The sequence below is a fragment of the Eulemur rufifrons genome, chromosome 15 (genome assembly GCF_041146395.1).
Source record: "Eulemur rufifrons isolate Redbay chromosome 15, OSU_ERuf_1, whole genome shotgun sequence".
Taxonomy (NCBI): Eukaryota; Metazoa; Chordata; class Mammalia; order Primates; family Lemuridae; genus Eulemur; species Eulemur rufifrons.
The window spans coordinates 52817482-52835878 of record NC_090997.1 but is presented as its reverse complement, the minus strand read 5'-3'; the positions used below and the strand labels follow the sequence as shown (position 1 = coordinate 52835878).

The window sequence follows — 18397 nt, the reverse complement described above, 5'->3', positions numbered from 1 at the left end:
TTTACATTTTAGAAAAATGATTCTAGTGACAACATCTAAGATAGTTGGTATGGAGGTTATATTAGAGACTTGGAAAGCACTGACTAGCTCATTGTAATTACTCACACATGACCTGGAAGTTTTGAACTAAAGCAGTGGGAATAGAGCCCACACAGCAGATTTCAAAAACATTTAGGAACTCTGATTAAAAGTAATTGCTGAGTGAATGTTGGGTGGGAACAAAAAGAAATGAAATACTTCCTACATTCCAGACTAGATGCTTATGTATATAATAGTGCTACTTACTGAAATGGGAAATTCTGGAGATGTAGGGATGAAGGTAGAAATTGGTTTCTGAGCAGCTTTAGTTCGAGGTGCTATGGAATATCTAGGTCATGATGTCCAGTAGGTAGTTGGAAATACTGATCTGTCATTCAGAGAAAGGATGGGGCTGGAGGTATACTTTATTATTCATTAGTGTCTGATATTGAAAGATATGTGCTTCTTAATTTGAGGTCCAGCGAGGGTTGCTGAGGAAGAAGGGAAAATGGATTTTGATTAAGTAACAAACAATCTCATAGATGAATTTTGTTGAACAGAATTTTAAGATTTTTGAGAAGTTTCAAGTTGTCTCTCTAATTTGTATTCATAATAATGTTTAAAACAAAGTTTAGTGTATCATCTAGCAGAAAGGTAGGAGAGGCAGCCACAGCACAGCCTGAACTGCCAGTCCCACAGAGGGTGAAGAGGGAGTTGTGGCAGCGAGAGAGTCTGGAGCATTTGTTCCAAGTGGTCCTTTAAACCCAGACAGTCCATTTAATAAGAATTCTTAAAACTTCGTAAGTGGTAAATTGAAAAATTTCGTATATTATCCATTTGGCAGAACTGGAGCTATGTCTTTAATTTCTTCAATGTACCCAGCTCCTCTTTAGAATTTTCAAAAAGTATCTATTAGTTTATCTTCTCTTCTGATTTAATGTGATTTACCTTAACCAAACTATTCAAAAAACAGAGTTTGAAGGGGAGGTCCTTCCCCCCCCCCCCAGTTGTTTATTTGGTAGTGTTTTAACAATAATAAGCTATTTTTCATTACAAATAAACTTCCAAAATTTCTTATTGAGCAAATATCCATTTATGGCTAAAAATGGAAACTTAACAAACATTTTTAATTATTTCTCTGGAAAAACACATTGTGAATGACAAAGTACCAAACTATAAATTAACTTTTAGAACATAGTTTATTGCTATGTTGGTGATTATCTGTATTTAGTAATATGTAATTTAGCAGAAAAACATTTCTTTTTCTCAGGGTATGGGTTTGTTTTACATACTATAATCCATATGAACATATTTTGTTAACTGCTATACAAAATGGAAGGGGTTTAAATCTAGAGACATGAAAGAAGACAATAGGAGTTCTGTGTGACCTTGATAATCTCTTAACTTCTCTAAAGCTCAGTTTCCCTAGTTATAAAGTAGAGACACACTATTACTAATGCAGTGGTTTTTATGAGAAATTTAAATGAAATAATGAATATAAAGCACATAGGACAGTGTCTGATGTAGCAAAACCTCTAAATAACTTGTCATTCTGCGTCTTAATGTTCTGTATTCCTCACCCTTTGTTAATTATTTTTTAAAAATTTATAACCTTTCTTAACATGGAAAATGTTAACATAGATTTTATAGTCTTAGACAAAATGATCAGTAGCTAGAAAAGAGTAGCCTAAAAATTTATTTTATAACTTTGTAATTACATGCATATATAATTGATGATAAGTGGTAGTCAAGTTTTTTGAGGATGAGAGGAAGAAAGTCTCCCTTTGTCTTCCTACTCTTCTCCCCTGCTTCCTTTGTCCATGCCTCAAAAGATATGCATGCTTGGTTTTATGCCATATCATATGTATTACCTAAGGTCAATTCTCCGATTTTCATATGTATATTACCTATTTAATGACATGAGGTGTCCTTTCCATTGCAATAAGTTACATATTCTGACATGAATACTAATGCTGAGTGCTATTAATATATTAGTAAGCTTCTAAATATTGTTTATTATTTGAAACTTTACCTCTTAGTATTTCTTATTTTTTTCCCCCATAGGGCATGTGTATCGTGTGTTGTCAGTCTCAAAATCCAAATACCTATTTGAATCAATTGTTAGGGAATGTTATTGAGCAGTATATTGGGCGGTTTCTTCCAGCTTCGCCATATGTTTCTGATCTTGGACAACATCCTGTTTTGTTGGCACTGAGAAACTCAGCAACCATTCCACCAATATCATCTTTAAAGAAATGCATTGTACAAGTCATAAGGTATATATCTAAATATTAAATATAGGTGGTATGTACAAATTATGAATCTCTATTAAACGTGACAAAATGGCATCTCAGAAATGTTGGCAACCGTTAGAATACTGGTAGTTTAGAAACTCTTTTTCCTGAGAAGCATTATCTAAGAATTTATTAAAATGACATTTGCTCATGGTAGCCTAAGACAATGCTCTTTAGGTTGCTTCTATTTTCTCTATATAACTATTATTTTCCTTATATATGTCCTAAAGATATATTTTTGCTTTTTAGTTTTTTATCAGATAAACGATAGTTGTATTCTGTGCTGTATGAAGTAATTATATTTTGTAGAAGATAATAAGTGGAAAGATGAATGCTAGTGTGAAAAATGAAGCAATCTGAAGTCCTATTTTGTTAGTCTACTCTGTCTTAACAACTCAGTTTTATTATTAAGCAAATGAGTAAATGAAACTTCTACTAAACTCCATATCCTATAACTGTAACATTAGAAGATTCAATATAGAAATGATCTTTTCTTTTTCTTCATGAAGTATTTAGCTTTATATGAAATTAGTTTTCAAACTTTAAGATGCTATGGCGATATATTATTAGACTATATTAAAACTAATACTAAAACTAGTATTAGTTTTCCATGTTTTTTTAATGACCTAATTATTTTAATTACCCAATAATATCCATCTCTTCTCATTACAAAATTTCATGCCTAAAATTTGTCTCCTTTCTGGCCTTTTTGTGTGCCTATTGTCCTGTTACTCAGATTTAGAAGCTTCATCTTCTTTGTACCCTCTGATTGTTTCCTTTCCTTTTCACATCTCTCCCCTTATCACCTTATAGAGAGACTATTGTGAGAATCTCTTAACCACTTTCACCATCTCTAGTCTTTTCTTCCAGTGCAGCCTAAGCAATGCTCTCAGATTACTTTTCCTACAATACTGTTCCATTATATTCCATTATGATACTTTCCTGCCCCTAAACCTTCATTGTTTCCTTTTTGCCTGTGGAATAAATTCCATGCTCCTTAGCTGTCTACAATCTATCCCTTAACTTTTCCAAAATGTATTACATATGATGTCATATACAAACCCTAATGAGATTGGTTTAGTTATTGCCCCTCCAAAATACTTTATGCTTCCCCCTATGTGACAGCTTTGTTCATACCGTATCATCCTTCTGGGCTAAATCCCACTTATCTTTTATAAAACCTATACCTGATAGCTCAGTGTACCATGTATGTTCTTTTCCATTTTTGTAGTCATATGCCCCATATGACTCAATTTGCAGAATCATGACAGTTTTGCCTTACTTGTATCTGAATTTCCAGAAAGATTGTGGTAACCTACCACTGTGTTTGAGATGTTGCATAAGTAATTTTAGTACAAACTAAATAAGTGCTGAAGTGAAATTAAATCCATAAAACTGTTTAAAGCCTAGTATTTAGTATCCTGGCTACATTAGTTGACTTTCCTACATACTTTGTATACAGTGAAATGTTTTTTCTCATGGTTACTAAAGGCTCAAAAATGTAACAATTTTTTTTTTAATACCTAGGAAAAATATAGAGATTGCCCCCTGAGACTTACTCCATGCCATGCTTCTCTAACCTCATCTGAGTTAGTTAGGGCTCCTGCCTCTGAATTCTTGAGAATTCTGTGCTTATCTTTGTCAAAGCACTTGTCACACTGTATTATAATCATCTTTTTTTTTTTCTTGTCTAACCTTTCCACTGGAGGGTGAGCCCGTTGCCTTCAGAGACCATATTTTACTTAACTTTATATTCTTGTTCTTAGATTTGTTTGTACCTGGCATACCATAGCTACCCAATAAATGTTTGTTCTAGGCATTAGGAATTCACAAGTGAACAAAACAGACAAAACTCCTGCCCTCAAAAAATGAATGAATCTTCTAATATGTAATATTTATTGGAAGTCACTGTAAGGAATAGAAATGATTATTAAGACATAGTTCCTGCCCTTAGGGAGTTTACAATCCTAAGGTGATTTCTGTGCCTCATTATGATAAATCATTATTACTTTCCAAATATATATGGACATGTGGTTTAGATTTAGTTGTATTTGGCAAATTTTCATATTGCCTAGATGTTTTTAGAAATTGAGCAATTCCCTCTTTTATTTATTCAATTAATAAATGTACACCGAACACCTCTTATGAGCCAGGACCTGTTCTAAGAGGTGGGGATATACAGAGATGAGTCAGACAAATTATTATCCTTATGATCTCTGTTGAGTTCTTTTTTTTGTTTGTTTGTTTTTGTTTTTGAGACAGAGTCTTGCTCTGTGGCCTGGGCTAGAGTGCCGTGGCGTCAGGCTAGCTCACAGGAACCTCAAACTCCTGGGCTCAAGCAATCCTTCTGCCTCAGCCTCCCGTGTAGCTGGGACTACAGGCATGCACCACCATGCCCGGCTAAGTTTTTCTATATATTTTTAGTTGTCCAGCTAATTTCTTTCTATTTTTTTAGTAGAGATGGGGTCTCACTCTTGCTCAGGCTAGTCTTGAACTCCTGACCTTCAGTGATCCTCCGCCTCGGCCTCCCAGAGTGCTAGGATTACAGGTGTGAGCCACTGCGCCTGGCTTCTGTTGAGTTCTAATGCTAAAATTTGTGTTGCCTTAAGAGATAATATTAAATCCTAAATTAGTTATCTGATTCCTTTACTTATTGGAGGAAGAAAAGAAGTAAAGCTGAAATGGGAAACTAATTCCTAGAACAGTCCTCTTATTTATTTAGAAAAATAAGACCCCTCCCAAATCCCTAAATAAAGTGAGGAGAGATTTCTTTATGCAAATTTGACATTAGAGAAAATGTTGCGGCATTGAGGAGCCAATAGAGGAGATCAGACTTATATTAGAAAGGAAAAAAATAAATTAACAATTAGGCTTTCATTTGGATTTTGATTAAGTTCATTTATAAAACCAGGTTCCTTTAAATTTAGTTCATGTCTCTACTGTGCTTTGGCTCTTACAGCACACAAGAAGGGTGTATAGTCATTGCTCCTAAAATCTTATATTTGAAGATAGCATGGTAAAATATACATCCTTTTAAAAAATTGCACTTTATTAATATGGGGGGGGTAAATTTTGCCAATATCTTTAAAGTATATAACTTTATTGAAGCTTTAAACAAGAGAAAAAACAAAATTTTGCTTCTTTTCAGGAAATCCTACTTTGAGTATAAAGGGTCCTCACCCCCTCCTCGCTTAGCATCCATTCTGGCCTTCATCTTTCAACTCTTCAAGGAAACTAATACAGACATTTGTGAAGTTGAACTACTCCTCCCTGGCATTTTAAAATGCTTGGTGTTGGTCAATGAACCCCAAGGTTAGTTTGTTTATAAGCTTATTTGTATTCATTTTCTGTTTACATGTTAAGAAACTACTCTTTCCCATCAGTTAAACTGATAGTTACAAAAGGTATGTGGTTATTTTATATCCGTTGGTATATATCATGGCTAAAGAATAAATTCCAGGCAACACCTGAGGTTGGGTATGATAAAATGGTTAAAAACTGACATGTTTCAGTCTATTTTAGTTTGGGGTCCCCCCCCTTGAGGGAAATAGTTTATTTAAGGACTACTTCCTTTGATTAGACTTATTAACCTCTTAAAGAATATTTGTTCAATCTGACTCCAGTATTAAATGCAACTTGTTAAATATCAAGTGATGAAGGGTCAGCATACTTTTTTCTATTCAGGTTTTTGCTAGAATATCTAAGCTGATTGGGGGACAAACTTAAAAGAATCCTTTGATTCTACTCCTTTTGTTTTCATTCTCATCAACCTTACTTCCAGTGATTGCTTTAAGATATTTATTTAATCCCCAATGTGAATAACATTCTTTAATAAGCTTATTGGGAATATGCAGAATAACAGCCATAGTTCTATCCTGAAGGAGTTTTTAATGTAAATAGGGTGGGGGGGGTTGTACCATTATAATGTGACTATTCAAGGTGGGGCTTTTTAAATGTTTCCATCTGTGTATTTTTAACTGCTGAGATAAGTGAGTACAGTGCATACGCTGAAGAATCTGAGGGCAGTGCCCAAAGTGGTAACAGGAAGCTCAAACAACTCTTTGAAATTGTCTGTTTTATCTCAAAAAATTATGCATATTTTTATTAATCCATATTTATTTCAGTATTAAAATGTTCTTCTCTGCTCCCAAGCCTGGTTTGGCAAAAAATGTTCCATTCTGTTTATATAGAATACCCCTGTTTGATAGTAACATCCTCTTAACTGGAGAAGATCCAAAGGTAGACCCCCAAACTCTTCTTTAGAAATTTTGCCCTCATTGAAAACTTATGCATACTTTTGAATTTCAGTGAAAGACTGTTATACTGTATAATACAAAATTTGTGAGACAGAGCAGACAATATAAAGTTTTAGCCTGTTGCTTTGGTGATAGTAATATTTTATCATGAAGGAGAACGGGGTTTAGATGGCAAATTTTGCTGGTCCTGTCTGACTAATGAGCGCATCACATGTTTGACATAGTGGTATACAAAAGTCTCCATCTCTGCATTGCTATCTTTGTAAGCTGAAAGAGCAGTATTAAACACATATTTGCATGCGTGGCTCAGGGAAAATTATCTTTGAGTCCCCTTATGGTCTCAGTGTTTGAAAAGTTCCTGTGATTAAGCTAGAGTTAGCAAATGACTCAGCAATTCCACTCCTAGGTGTATGCCCAAGAGTACTAAAGACAAGTCCAGTCAGAAACCTGTAGCTTGAGGAGTTCCACTTCTGACATGACAACATAAGGAGCTCTGCAGACCTGCTTCCCAGCAAAACTGGTAAAAATTATTTAAAGGGCAATATTTAAAGTCTCTGGAAATGGTCCGAAGAGTATACAGCAAATGGAGAAACATCTACTTACTAAAACTGGGTTAGAATAGCAAGAGTCTGTGGTATTTGAAGCAAGATCAGACCACTTTCTCCTTTTCACCTCCCAGCCCAGCAAGGTGGAAACTACACTTTATACCAGTAAATCTCCCCATCTCCCAGTAGGAGGGCTATCATCCTAGGAAAGGGAGGATATCAGCATTTCTCATCCTGCTCCAGCTACCCCAGGTTGAGATTGTGTTCCAGGGAAATGTGCACTAGAGGTAGAGACTCCATTCTTCTATTTAGACCCCAGTCATGGAACAGAGGCTCTACAATGAGTGCGGTACCACCGAGTATAGTGGGACCCCATTTGCCCTTGAGGTCATGCCAAGAGAAGCCAAGGAGACCTGGGGCTGCTGCCCCTCTTAACATAAGCACTCAGCTCCCGAAGTGGTGTGTCACACAGAAAGTAGTAGGCACTGTTGTCCCTGCCCCCAGCACTAGAGCGAAACCTCTTGAGATTTTGCCTGAATGGGGGCAAGGAAGAATCAGGCTGTAGAACAGAGAGCTGAAATCTCTCCCAAAGGAACTGACTTTATTTGCAACAGAATTTGGAAAAGTTCTCAAAAACAGTAGAAATGATGGTGAGAGCCAATAGGTAGATTGATAATTTATCGGAGATACAGGCTAACTGTAGGCCAGCTAGTTTATGTGAGAGAATTGGTAGAAGAGACAGCTGGAAAGAACCCTTGGGTCAGAACAAATCTCAAAAACTGACCTAAGAAACTGTTTTTTCAAGAGACGGAATTTGATTGGATCAGCCTGTTAAGCAATTTATGCCCTGGGGCATTATTAAAAACAATAGAGCAATTAGCCAGAAGTTAGTTAGTAGAGCTTAACAGCAGGGTGTGGTCAGGAAAAGAGACAAAGAGAGCCCTGCCAAAACCATTGTCTTTCCTTGGAGACTGTGCATACCCTAGGTTACACCACCTGGGCAGAACGGGCAAGAGGAGGAGTAGACTTCCTTAAAAAAAAAAAAAAGTCCAGATTTCAACAAAAAATTACAAAACATGCAAAGAAACAGAGAAGCATGACCAATACACTGGGGAAAATTCAGGCAACAAACTGCCAATGAAAACAATCAGATATTGGATTAATATTAGACAAAGATTTCAAAGTAGCCATTACAAATATATTCAGAGAACTAAAGGAAAGCATGAGAAATGACATAAAGGAAAGTATGATGATTATGTTGCCTCAAATAGAAAAAATTAGTAAAGAGACAAATATAAAAAAATGAAAATTTTAGAATTAAAAAGTAAAATAGCTAAATTGAAAAATTCACTAGGGCTTATTAGTGGATTTGAACTAGCAGAAGAAAGAATTAGCAAACTTGAAGATAGATCAATATACAGTCTGAAGAACAGAGAGAAAAAAGAATGAAGAAAATGAACAGAGCTTCTGAGAAATGTAGAACACTACAAAATACACCATCATACATGTAATAGGTGGGCCAGAGGAGAAGAGAGAATGGAGCAGAAAAAGTATTTGAAAATATAATGGATAAAAATTTCCCAAATTTATTAAAGAACACTAAACTATACATTTGGGAAGTTTAGCTAACTCTAAGTAAGGTAAATAAATGTAAAGAGCTTCACAGACACATCATAGTAAAGATGCTGAAAGTCAAAGGCAAGAAGAAAATCTTGAAAGCAGCAAGAGAAAAATAATTCATCTTTTACAAGGGAGCCCCCATAAAATTCACAGCTGGCTTCTCAGAAGAAACAATGGAGGCCAGAGGCAGTGGGATAGCATTCAGAGGGGGCAAGGAGGGGAAAAACTGTCAACCAGGAATCTTTTTTTGACAAAGCTACCTTTCAAAAAGGAAGGGGAAATAAAGACATTTCCAGATAAACAAAAACAGAAAATTTCTTGCTAGCAGACCCCTCTTTAAAAAAAAAAAAAGAAAATTGAAGGAAGTTCTTCAGATTGAGAATGATCCCAGACACTAATTTAAATCCACATTAAAAAAAAGAGAGTGCTCCTGTAAGACAGTATGAATGTCTATTTCTTCACTTTTATTCTCTTAACTGATTTTAACAGGCAATTGTATAAAACAATAGGCAGATATCACTGGGCCTATAACATAAAGAAATGTAATATATTTACTAATAACTGTACAAATGAGGTGGTGGGATCAAAACTGCATTGGGCTAAGAAAATGTCTTCAGATGGTACCTCAAATACCCAAGAACAAATTAAGACAACCAGAAATGATAAATAAGAATGTTAATACAGGTTTACCATCCATTATCCAAAATGCTTGGGACCAGAAGTATTTCAGATTTCAGATTTTTTTTGGATTTTGGGATATTTGCATATAATAAATATACATATTACATATTGAGATATCTTGGGGATGGGCCACAAGTCCAAACATGAAATTCATTTATGTTTCATATACACCTATTATAGCCTGAAGGTGACTTTATACAATATTTTAAATAATATTTGCAACCTGTCACATGAAGTGAGGTGTAGAATTTTACACTTACGGCATCATGTCAGCACTCAAAAACTTTCAGATTTTGGAGCATTTCAGATTTTCAGATCTGGGACGCTTAGCCTGTATAGAAAATATTAAGATATATATTCACTCTCCTTTCTTCTCTTAGCTTCTTTGAAAGATATAAAGTAAAAATTATTACAATGTATTGTTGGATTTGTTACATTTGTAGATGTAATAAGTATAACAATACCACAAAAAAGGAAAGGGAATAGAGCTATACAATGTATAGGATTTACATTTCTTTATTTCACTAGAATTAAATTGTTAATAAATTTGAAGCCCTCATAAGTTAAAATGTATATGGCTAGCCTATACTATACACTAAGGAAATATTTCAAAAATAATGAAAAATCATTAAAGAAATTAATGCAAGAAGAAAACAGCAAAGGAACAAAAAACATGAGACATAAAAGAAAACAAAAAGTAAAATGGCTGGTGTAAATCAAAGCATATCAATAAAACATTAAATGTGCAAGGATTGAACAGTCCAATCAAAAGGCAGAGATGATCAGATTAGATTTATAAAACAAGATCTAACTATATGCTATCTATAGGAAACACTTAATTTTTTTATTTTTAGGAAACACTTTAGATTTACAGATACAAATAGATCGAAGGAAAAAGGATGGAAAAAGATATATTATGTAAATAGCAACCACAGAAAGCCAAAGTGGCTATACAAATAAGTAGCTCCACATAAACTATTAATATGAATACTAATTCCTATGGAATTTCAGAGGACCTAGAATAGCAAATCAATCTTACAAAAGAAGAGCAAAGTTGGAAAATTTCCCAATTTCAAAACTTATTACAACACCACAGTAATCAAGACAATGTGATACTGGCATCAGGGTAGACGTATAGATAAATGGAATAGAATTGAGAGTTCAGAAATAAACCCATGTGTTTACGATCAGCTGTTTTTGTTGTTTTGTTTGTTGTGGGTTTTTTTGACAAGGATGCTGAGACAGTTTAAGGGGGGACAATAGTCTTTTCAACAAACTGTTCTAGTTCAAATGGATAGCTACATGCAAAAAAAAGAAATTGAACTGTTAGTTCACACCATATACAAAAATTAACTCAAAGTGGATCATAGACCTAAAAGTCAGAGCTAAAACTAAAAACCTCTTAGGAGAAAGCATAGGAATAAATCTTCAAGACTTTGGATTTGCCAGTAGATTCTTAGCTATAACACCAAAACCATGAGCCACAAAAGAAAAAAAGAGATAAGTTGGACTTCATCAAAATTAAAGGCTTTCCTATTTAAAAGGACACTATAAAGAAAGTAAAAAGATAACCCACAGAATGGGAGAAAATACTTGCAAATCCTATCTGATGATGAGGAATGTGTATCTAGAATATACAAAGAAGTCTTAATATTAATAACAAAAAGAAAACTGAATTTAAAAATGGGCAACAGCTCTGAATAGACATTTCTCCAAAGAAGATAAACTAATGGCAAATAAACACCTGAAAGAATGTTCATCAGGGAAATGCAAATCAAAATACACTGAGATACTACTTCGTAGCCACTAAGTTGGCTATAATGAAAAAGTCAGATAATAAAAATGATTGGGGAAAATGTGGAGAAATCAGAACTCTGATTTCATGCTGTTGGGAATGTAAAATGGTGTAGCCACTTTGAAAAACAGTCTGGTAGTTCCTCAAATGGTTCAACAAAGTTACTGTACGATCTAGATATTTTACTCCTAGATATATATACATATAAATAGATAGATATACACACACACAAGAGAAATGAAAACATTTGCCCACAGAGAAACTTGTACATTAATACTTAGAGCAGTATGATTCGTTCATTATAGCCAAAAGTTAGAATGTCCTCCATCAATCGATGCATGGGTTAAAAATTTATATATCCATACAAAGAAAGTTAATTGGCCATAAAAAGGCATGAAATACTGATATATGCTATAACATGGGTGAAACTTGAAAACATTATTCTAACTGAAAAAAAACAGTTACAAAAGTCACATATTACATTATTTCATTTATATGAAATGTCTAGTTCACTCCATAGAAACAGAAAGTAGATTAGTGATTGCTTAGAGGGAATCGGGATAGCTAGAATGGAGTTTCTTTTTGAGATAATGAAAATATTCTAAAATTGACTGTGATGGTGGTTGGACAACTCTGTGAATTACTAAAAGCCATTGAACTATATACTTTAAATGAGTGAATTGTATAGTACATAAATTATATTAGAATAAAGCTTTTAAAAAAGAAAAAAGATTATCCAGTTTAAAAAAATAGTTCATTTCATTTAAAGAAATAAACTGCATCTATTATGAGACTTATAAAAAGTTCAGTAAAAGGCAAGGATGCTGCACGTTCCTTATCCACTAGCCTCATGCCATGGACAACATTATCTACTGCTTAATTGATTTATGTTCATCATCTATTTTGTGCTCCTGCTATAATGGATTACAGTTTGTGAAATTTTCTTATTCTCAGAGAAAGCATTTTGTCTTTCTAGCTCCTTATATTTAACATCAAAAACAACATAACACAAATTTAATAGCTTTCAGAACGTGTTAGGTTTTCAACATCCTTTCTTGATATTTTTGCATTATTTTTGTGTGCAAGTACACAATTTCATAGGATTTGGTTAAAAATTTAAAGAATACGATTGTTCTTTATATACTTTGCTATCTTTTGAAAGGAAGATAGCATCACAAATACTTTTATATATATATATATATTTTGCTATGTTAAGCAAAGAGTGGTATCTAGTTTTCTACTTATATATTAATATTTGGGTGGGGGTGGGAAGAATATGCTTATGAATTTTTAAAAAGTCAATCTGTAAATCAGCTGAATTTTTAATGGTTTTCTCTTGTCAGTATGTAACTGTTTACAGGATTAGGATGCTATAATGTTTTTGAATATAGGCTCCATTCTAAGAGACAGACATATCTTCACATGTATTCTTTCAGTTGTAAGACTAAAAGTACTTTTAAACTTGCTATAGTTTCTTAAAATGGGAGATAGGTATTCTTTAGAATAAAACAAAAACTCATTTTGAAAAAAAAAAGCATGTACATACTTTAAGAAAACAACATTTTTTTCTAAATCAAGAGTGTTCATAAAAATGAGGATCCAGATGGTCAATTCAGACACAGTGTGTAATGCTATAATTTTTCCTCCTAGTTAAAAGGCTGGCCACAGAGAACCTGCAATACATGGTAAAAGCCTGCCAAGTGGGGTCAGAAGCAGAACCTGCTGCCCGGCTGACTTCTGTGTTTAGGTAACTGGAAAATACGCCAACTGGCAGGGAGACTATTGCCAGCCATTTGACAGCCAACATGTTTTTTAAATAACTAATTATCCAAAACATAATGTGTTACTACTTGTTTATAGTATTTCAATTATTGTATTTTTGGCAGTAGTTTTGTTACATTGTGTTGTTTTATTGAAAAATAAAAGTGCCAGGGAAAAAGATAAGTGAGCAGACTTAAAATTACCTGTGAATTTAGTAAGGAACAATCTTGTGTGAACAGTCATGTATCACTTAACAACGGGGATACATTCTGAAAAATGCATCACATGAGTCATTAGGTGATTTCATTGTGGTGCAAACATCTAGTAGTGTACTTACACAAACCTAGATGGTAGAGCATACTACACACCTACACTGTGTTGTATAGCCTATTGCTCTTAGGCTATAAAACTGTACAGCATGTTCTATACTGAATAATGTAGGCAATTGTAACACAATGGTAAGCATTTGTGTATCTAAACATAGAAAAGGTACAGTAAAGATACTGTATTATGATCTTATGGAACAACTGTTGTTGACTGAAATGTCTTTATGTGGCACATGACTATATTTGAGAGGAAAAAGTGGGAAATGTGTCATGATGACAAGTGCACAGGCCTTCAGAGCTTGCTAAACATGTTATGTAGGCTCTACTGTAGAAGTACCTGTCACTGGTTTTCGGACTTGCTTTAGATATTGTAGCTCCAGAAAGCTCCATTATGTTTAATCTGTGAAGCATGGACTTTGTAGGAGTAGATGTGTTGTTCACAAGAATAACAATGCAACTTAAGGAATATTTTCTTTCTCTTCCCTTCTTTGTCCCCTGTAGAGTCTTGTGCTTTCTGTTAGGGCAGGTTAGTATTTCTACCTGAAGGTAGAAACTGAAGGTTTCTACCAGTTTACCTTTATTATTCATATCTCTACTTTACCACTACCATGATAAATCATTTGGGTCCATTTCCTTCACTCTATGTTGGATCTTTGATTCCTCAGTTTTTCTCTCATCACATAATTGGTGCTTGTCAAGAGTTTACAGTTTATTTAAATTGTGATCACTTGATAATAGATTTGTAAAAATTATAAAACCCTAGGAGGGGAGAAAAGGATTATCTACAATTTATTAAGCTCGGTGACTTTAATTTTGTTGACTGGTAGTGAGGGGTAGAAATTTTAGGGTTAAATACATAATTTTTATTTATAAAGGCCTTCTATGGGTTTAAAGTCTTTTCTATGTTTGGTTAAGGAACATAAAAACATAAACATGTTACGAATCATTTGCTTTCCTTATAAAAATATTGTTGATTTGCCTGGAGATATGAAGGACTAAAAACTAACTAGGAAATCTGACTTTTTTTCTCCTCCTTACTGTCTTCCACACCCGTCCCACCTAGATTTCAGTGTGCCCAGTATAGCAAAAAAACGTCTATGGGATTAGAGTTTTTCCTCTTCTTCTCAATTCTGGGATTCCAACTCATGCCATCACTGTGGTCATGACTCACACTAAAATAAGCCATTTTTGTTCTTTAAAATGTTACAAATAGTCTTCATATCGCATCTCCATTCTTAGAGTAATCTTACATGAAATGATCTTTCTTGTGTTCAGGTTATAGCTGATTGCCATGTAGATACTAGCACAAGAAATTGCCCCAGAAGTAATCTTAAGTAATCTCTTTTACCTTCAGGCAATTTATCCAGGATTATGGTATGAGATACGATTATCAAGTTTACAGCATTTTAGAAACAGTAGCAACATTGGACCAGCAGGTTGTCATCCACTTGATTTCTACCCTCACTCAGTCTCTGAAGGATTCAGAGCGGAAATGGGGCCTTGGAAGAAATATTGCACAACGGTATGTTTGATAATTTAATTACATTCTTTTGGGTAGTGATTATAAAATCTGTATTTCATTTTATAGAAATGGCTATTTTCTTAATCCCCAAAATGTGGCGTGTGTTCTTTTGAGCTGAAAAATGTTTCAATCCTGTGATTATCAGCTTTACAAAGTATGACTAGAAAGTAGTGTGGCTTACCAACAAACTTCGCAGAGTTGATACTATTTGCATATTTTTCCTTTCAAAGTGACCACTTTAGAAAGCTGTGTATTGCAGCAGTGCTGCTATTGCTCAAAATACATTCAGTGTTCCTCATTGAGAAATGGACTTCACAGCCTCAGGTGTCTTGTTTTTTAATAAAAATCTATGGTTACCACCAGGCACGGTAGGTCACACCTGCAAACCTAGCACTCTGGGAGGCTGAGGCGAGAAGAGTGCCTGAGGTCAGGAGTTTGAGACCAGCCTGAGCAAGAGCAAGACCCGGTGTCTCTACTAAAAAGAAAAAAATTAGCTGGGCATGGTGGTTAGTGCCTGTAGTCACAGCTACTCGGGAGGCTGAGGCAGGAGTATCACTTGAGCCCAGGAGTTTAAGGTTCCTGTGAGCTAGGCTGACAACAGGGTGAGAGACCCTGTCTTGCGGGGGGGAGGGAGGGGATCTATGGTGACAAGTCTTAACCCTTTGAGGGATGCTTAATTTGTTGAGTCAACTGTATCATATGTATCCAGTGAATATGATAAGTGACCCAATTAGATGATACTGGTTTTAGTCAAAAATGGGTAATAAGGCTTTTTTCCATATAGGCTTATCCAAAAATAGTGCTGGACTATTTAGAGTAATGCAACTTTGTGGGAATAAGCCTATAGTTCCTAAAGAGATTGTTTTAGAGTAGTCAGTATTCATGGTAGAACCCATGTGTCCTAAAGTTTGGTAAAGAATCAAAGTACAATTATGCATTGCTTAAAGAGGCATACATTCTGAGAAATGCATTGTTAGGTGATTTTGTCATCGTGCAAACATCAAATAGAGTGCACTTCTGCAAACCTAGGGTGTATAGCCTACTGTACACCTAGGCTGTACGGTACTACACTTAGGCTACAAACCTGTGTAATGTGTTACTATACTGAATGCCGTAGGCAATTATAAAACAAATGGTAAGTATTTGTGTATGTAAACATAGAAAAGTTACAGTAAAAATACAGCACAAAAAATAAAAAATTATACACCTGTATAGGGTACTTACCGTGAATGGAGCTTGAAGGATTAGAAGTCGCTCTGGGCGAGTCAGTGAGTGGTGAGTGAATGTGAAGTCCTAGGACATTACCATACACTACTGTAGGTTTTATAAACATTGTACAATTAGGCTACTCTAAATTTATTTAAAAATTTTTCTTCATTAATACATTAACCTCAGCTTACTATAACTTTTTTGCTTTTTAACTTTTTAACACTTAGTTTAAAACACCATCACATTGTATAGTTGTACTAAAATATTTTTTCTTTATATTCTTATTCTATAAGCTTTTTTCTAGTTTTAAATTTCTTATTTTTAAAAACATTTTTAAACTTTTTTGTTAAAAACTAAGACACAAACACACAGATTTCCCTAGGCCTACACAGGGTCAGGATCAATATCACTGTCTTACACCTCCACACCTTGTCCCACTGGAAGTTCTTCAGAGGCAGTAACATGCATGGCGCTGTCATCTTCTGTGATGACAATGCCTTCTTCTGGAACACCTCCTGAAGGACCTGCCTGAGGCTGTTTTAACTTTTTTTATAAGCAGGAAGAGGAGTATACTCTAAAATAACAATAAGAAGGTGTAGTACAGAAAATACATAAACTAGTAATGTAGTTATTTATTATTATCAAGTATTATGTAGTGAATTGTATGTGACTTTTAAATGACTGACAGCACAGCTTTGTTTATACCCATATAACCACAAATACGTAACTAACACATTGCTCTATGACCTTACAGTGGCTATGACGTCATTAGGCAATAGGAATTTTTCAGCTTCATTATAATCTTATGCGACCACCGTCATTGTTAACCAAAATGCTGTTATGGGGCGTATGACTGTACTGTAATCATGTCGTTTGTGCATGTGGATGTACCTACATACAGTCTAATAAATATGCATATTACAATTTTTAGTTGAAAATTTTTGACTATACAATGTCATATTTAAGATTTTTCTAAGAGACATGACTATATTGAATATAGCTTTAGCTAACTTATGGAATCCATCTTTTCAATATAGTAAATGAAAACCAAAAAACAAAGGGAAAAACCAGAGAGACCATCCTTGTACAGCTTTTCTACGCCAGGGTGGAGCATCTCCTTTCTTCTCTTGCATAATAACTTGGCTAGTGGAAGACTGGGTCACTTTAAATCATAGCTTTGAAGAAATGGTGTTTATTATTATATCACAAAACAAGTTTGTGCAAAGACTGTCTATATCTTGCTTCTCTGAGCAGTCTTCAAGTGTGAATGAAAAACTGGAGAGGCTTTGTGTGAACTGCCCTAATGTAGTATGGTGTTGGGACAAACGCCGTACTAGCCTACTACTTTGTGTGTAGGGCACGTCCATGAAAGGGTTGGTTTTAAATATTCTGAACAGCACAGGTATTTACACTAATGAAATAACTGGCAGGCACGATAAATCTTCTTAAAAAAAGAAAAAACCTCAAATACAGGGAAGTACTAGAGAATCTTGTTTTTAAACTTTGTTACTTCTAAGAAGATAAAAAAGAAAATGGGGTAATATACCAAAATTGTTACATATGTCTGCTTTATGATTATAGAATTTTTGTTTTAATACCTACGTTTGTGACACAAGTCTCCCCATTATAATCATTGTCATTATCCCTAAACAATATTCCATGAATGTATTTCATTACCTATGAGCATTATAGTATTTCATAAAGTTAATGAACTTTTACCTGTCATTCTTAGCCCACATTTTATATATAAAAATCATACTTACAAAAACTGTGTATATCTTAACATCTAGGTTTACTCACAATATATATAAAGCGCTAATTTTTAAAAGTATTATGCTAAGGCTGCTGGATGGATGGATGGATGGGCAGGCTTAATTTGTAAATACTTAACAATAATGAAAAGGAGGTAACATATTTGCTTTCTTTTCTTTTTTCTTAAACAGGGAAGCCTATAGCAAACTTTTATCTCACCTAGGACCAATGGGACAAGATGAGATGCAGAAACTGGAAAATGATAGTACCTAATATATTTTGTGCTTCATCTTCTCTATTGATTATCACTATCTAAAGCCACTTTGCACCACTCTAATTCCTATTTTTAATTAATTGTATAATGTTCTGGTAAAAATAATTTCTAAAATTTTTTCCTTACATACCTGTAAATAAAAAGTATATAAATAAGGAAATAAAAGTTAATTAGTAACTATCTAATAAGATCCTTGGAACTTTACAAAACTGCATTCTATTTTGAAGAGATTTTAGTTAAACTAAAGAAACTGTCTAACTGGGAGTGTTTTCTGTGTATGAGTATTAAGCAGATTTGTACTGGTTCATACATAGACTTTTTACTGTTATGTAACTTCCTGCTTT

General features: G+C 34.3%; 1 protein-coding gene across 1 annotated transcript in view; it reads left to right on the top strand.

The window, feature by feature from the left end:
* The window catches only part of MMS22L (MMS22 like, DNA repair protein), a 124733-nt gene extending 106642 nt beyond the window's left edge, over nt 1-18091 (top strand). Inside the window, exons 20-24 of the mRNA XM_069488296.1 lie at nt 2083-2294; nt 5461-5624; nt 12860-12956; nt 14651-14818; nt 17971-18091. Of these exons, the coding sequence (XP_069344397.1) occupies nt 2083-2294; nt 5461-5624; nt 12860-12956; nt 14651-14818; nt 17971-18052 (723 nt within the window). The 3' untranslated portion in view covers nt 18053-18091. The remainder of the gene's footprint in view (nt 1-2082; nt 2295-5460; nt 5625-12859; nt 12957-14650; nt 14819-17970) is intronic.
* The last annotated feature ends 306 nt before the right edge of the window (nt 18092-18397 follow it).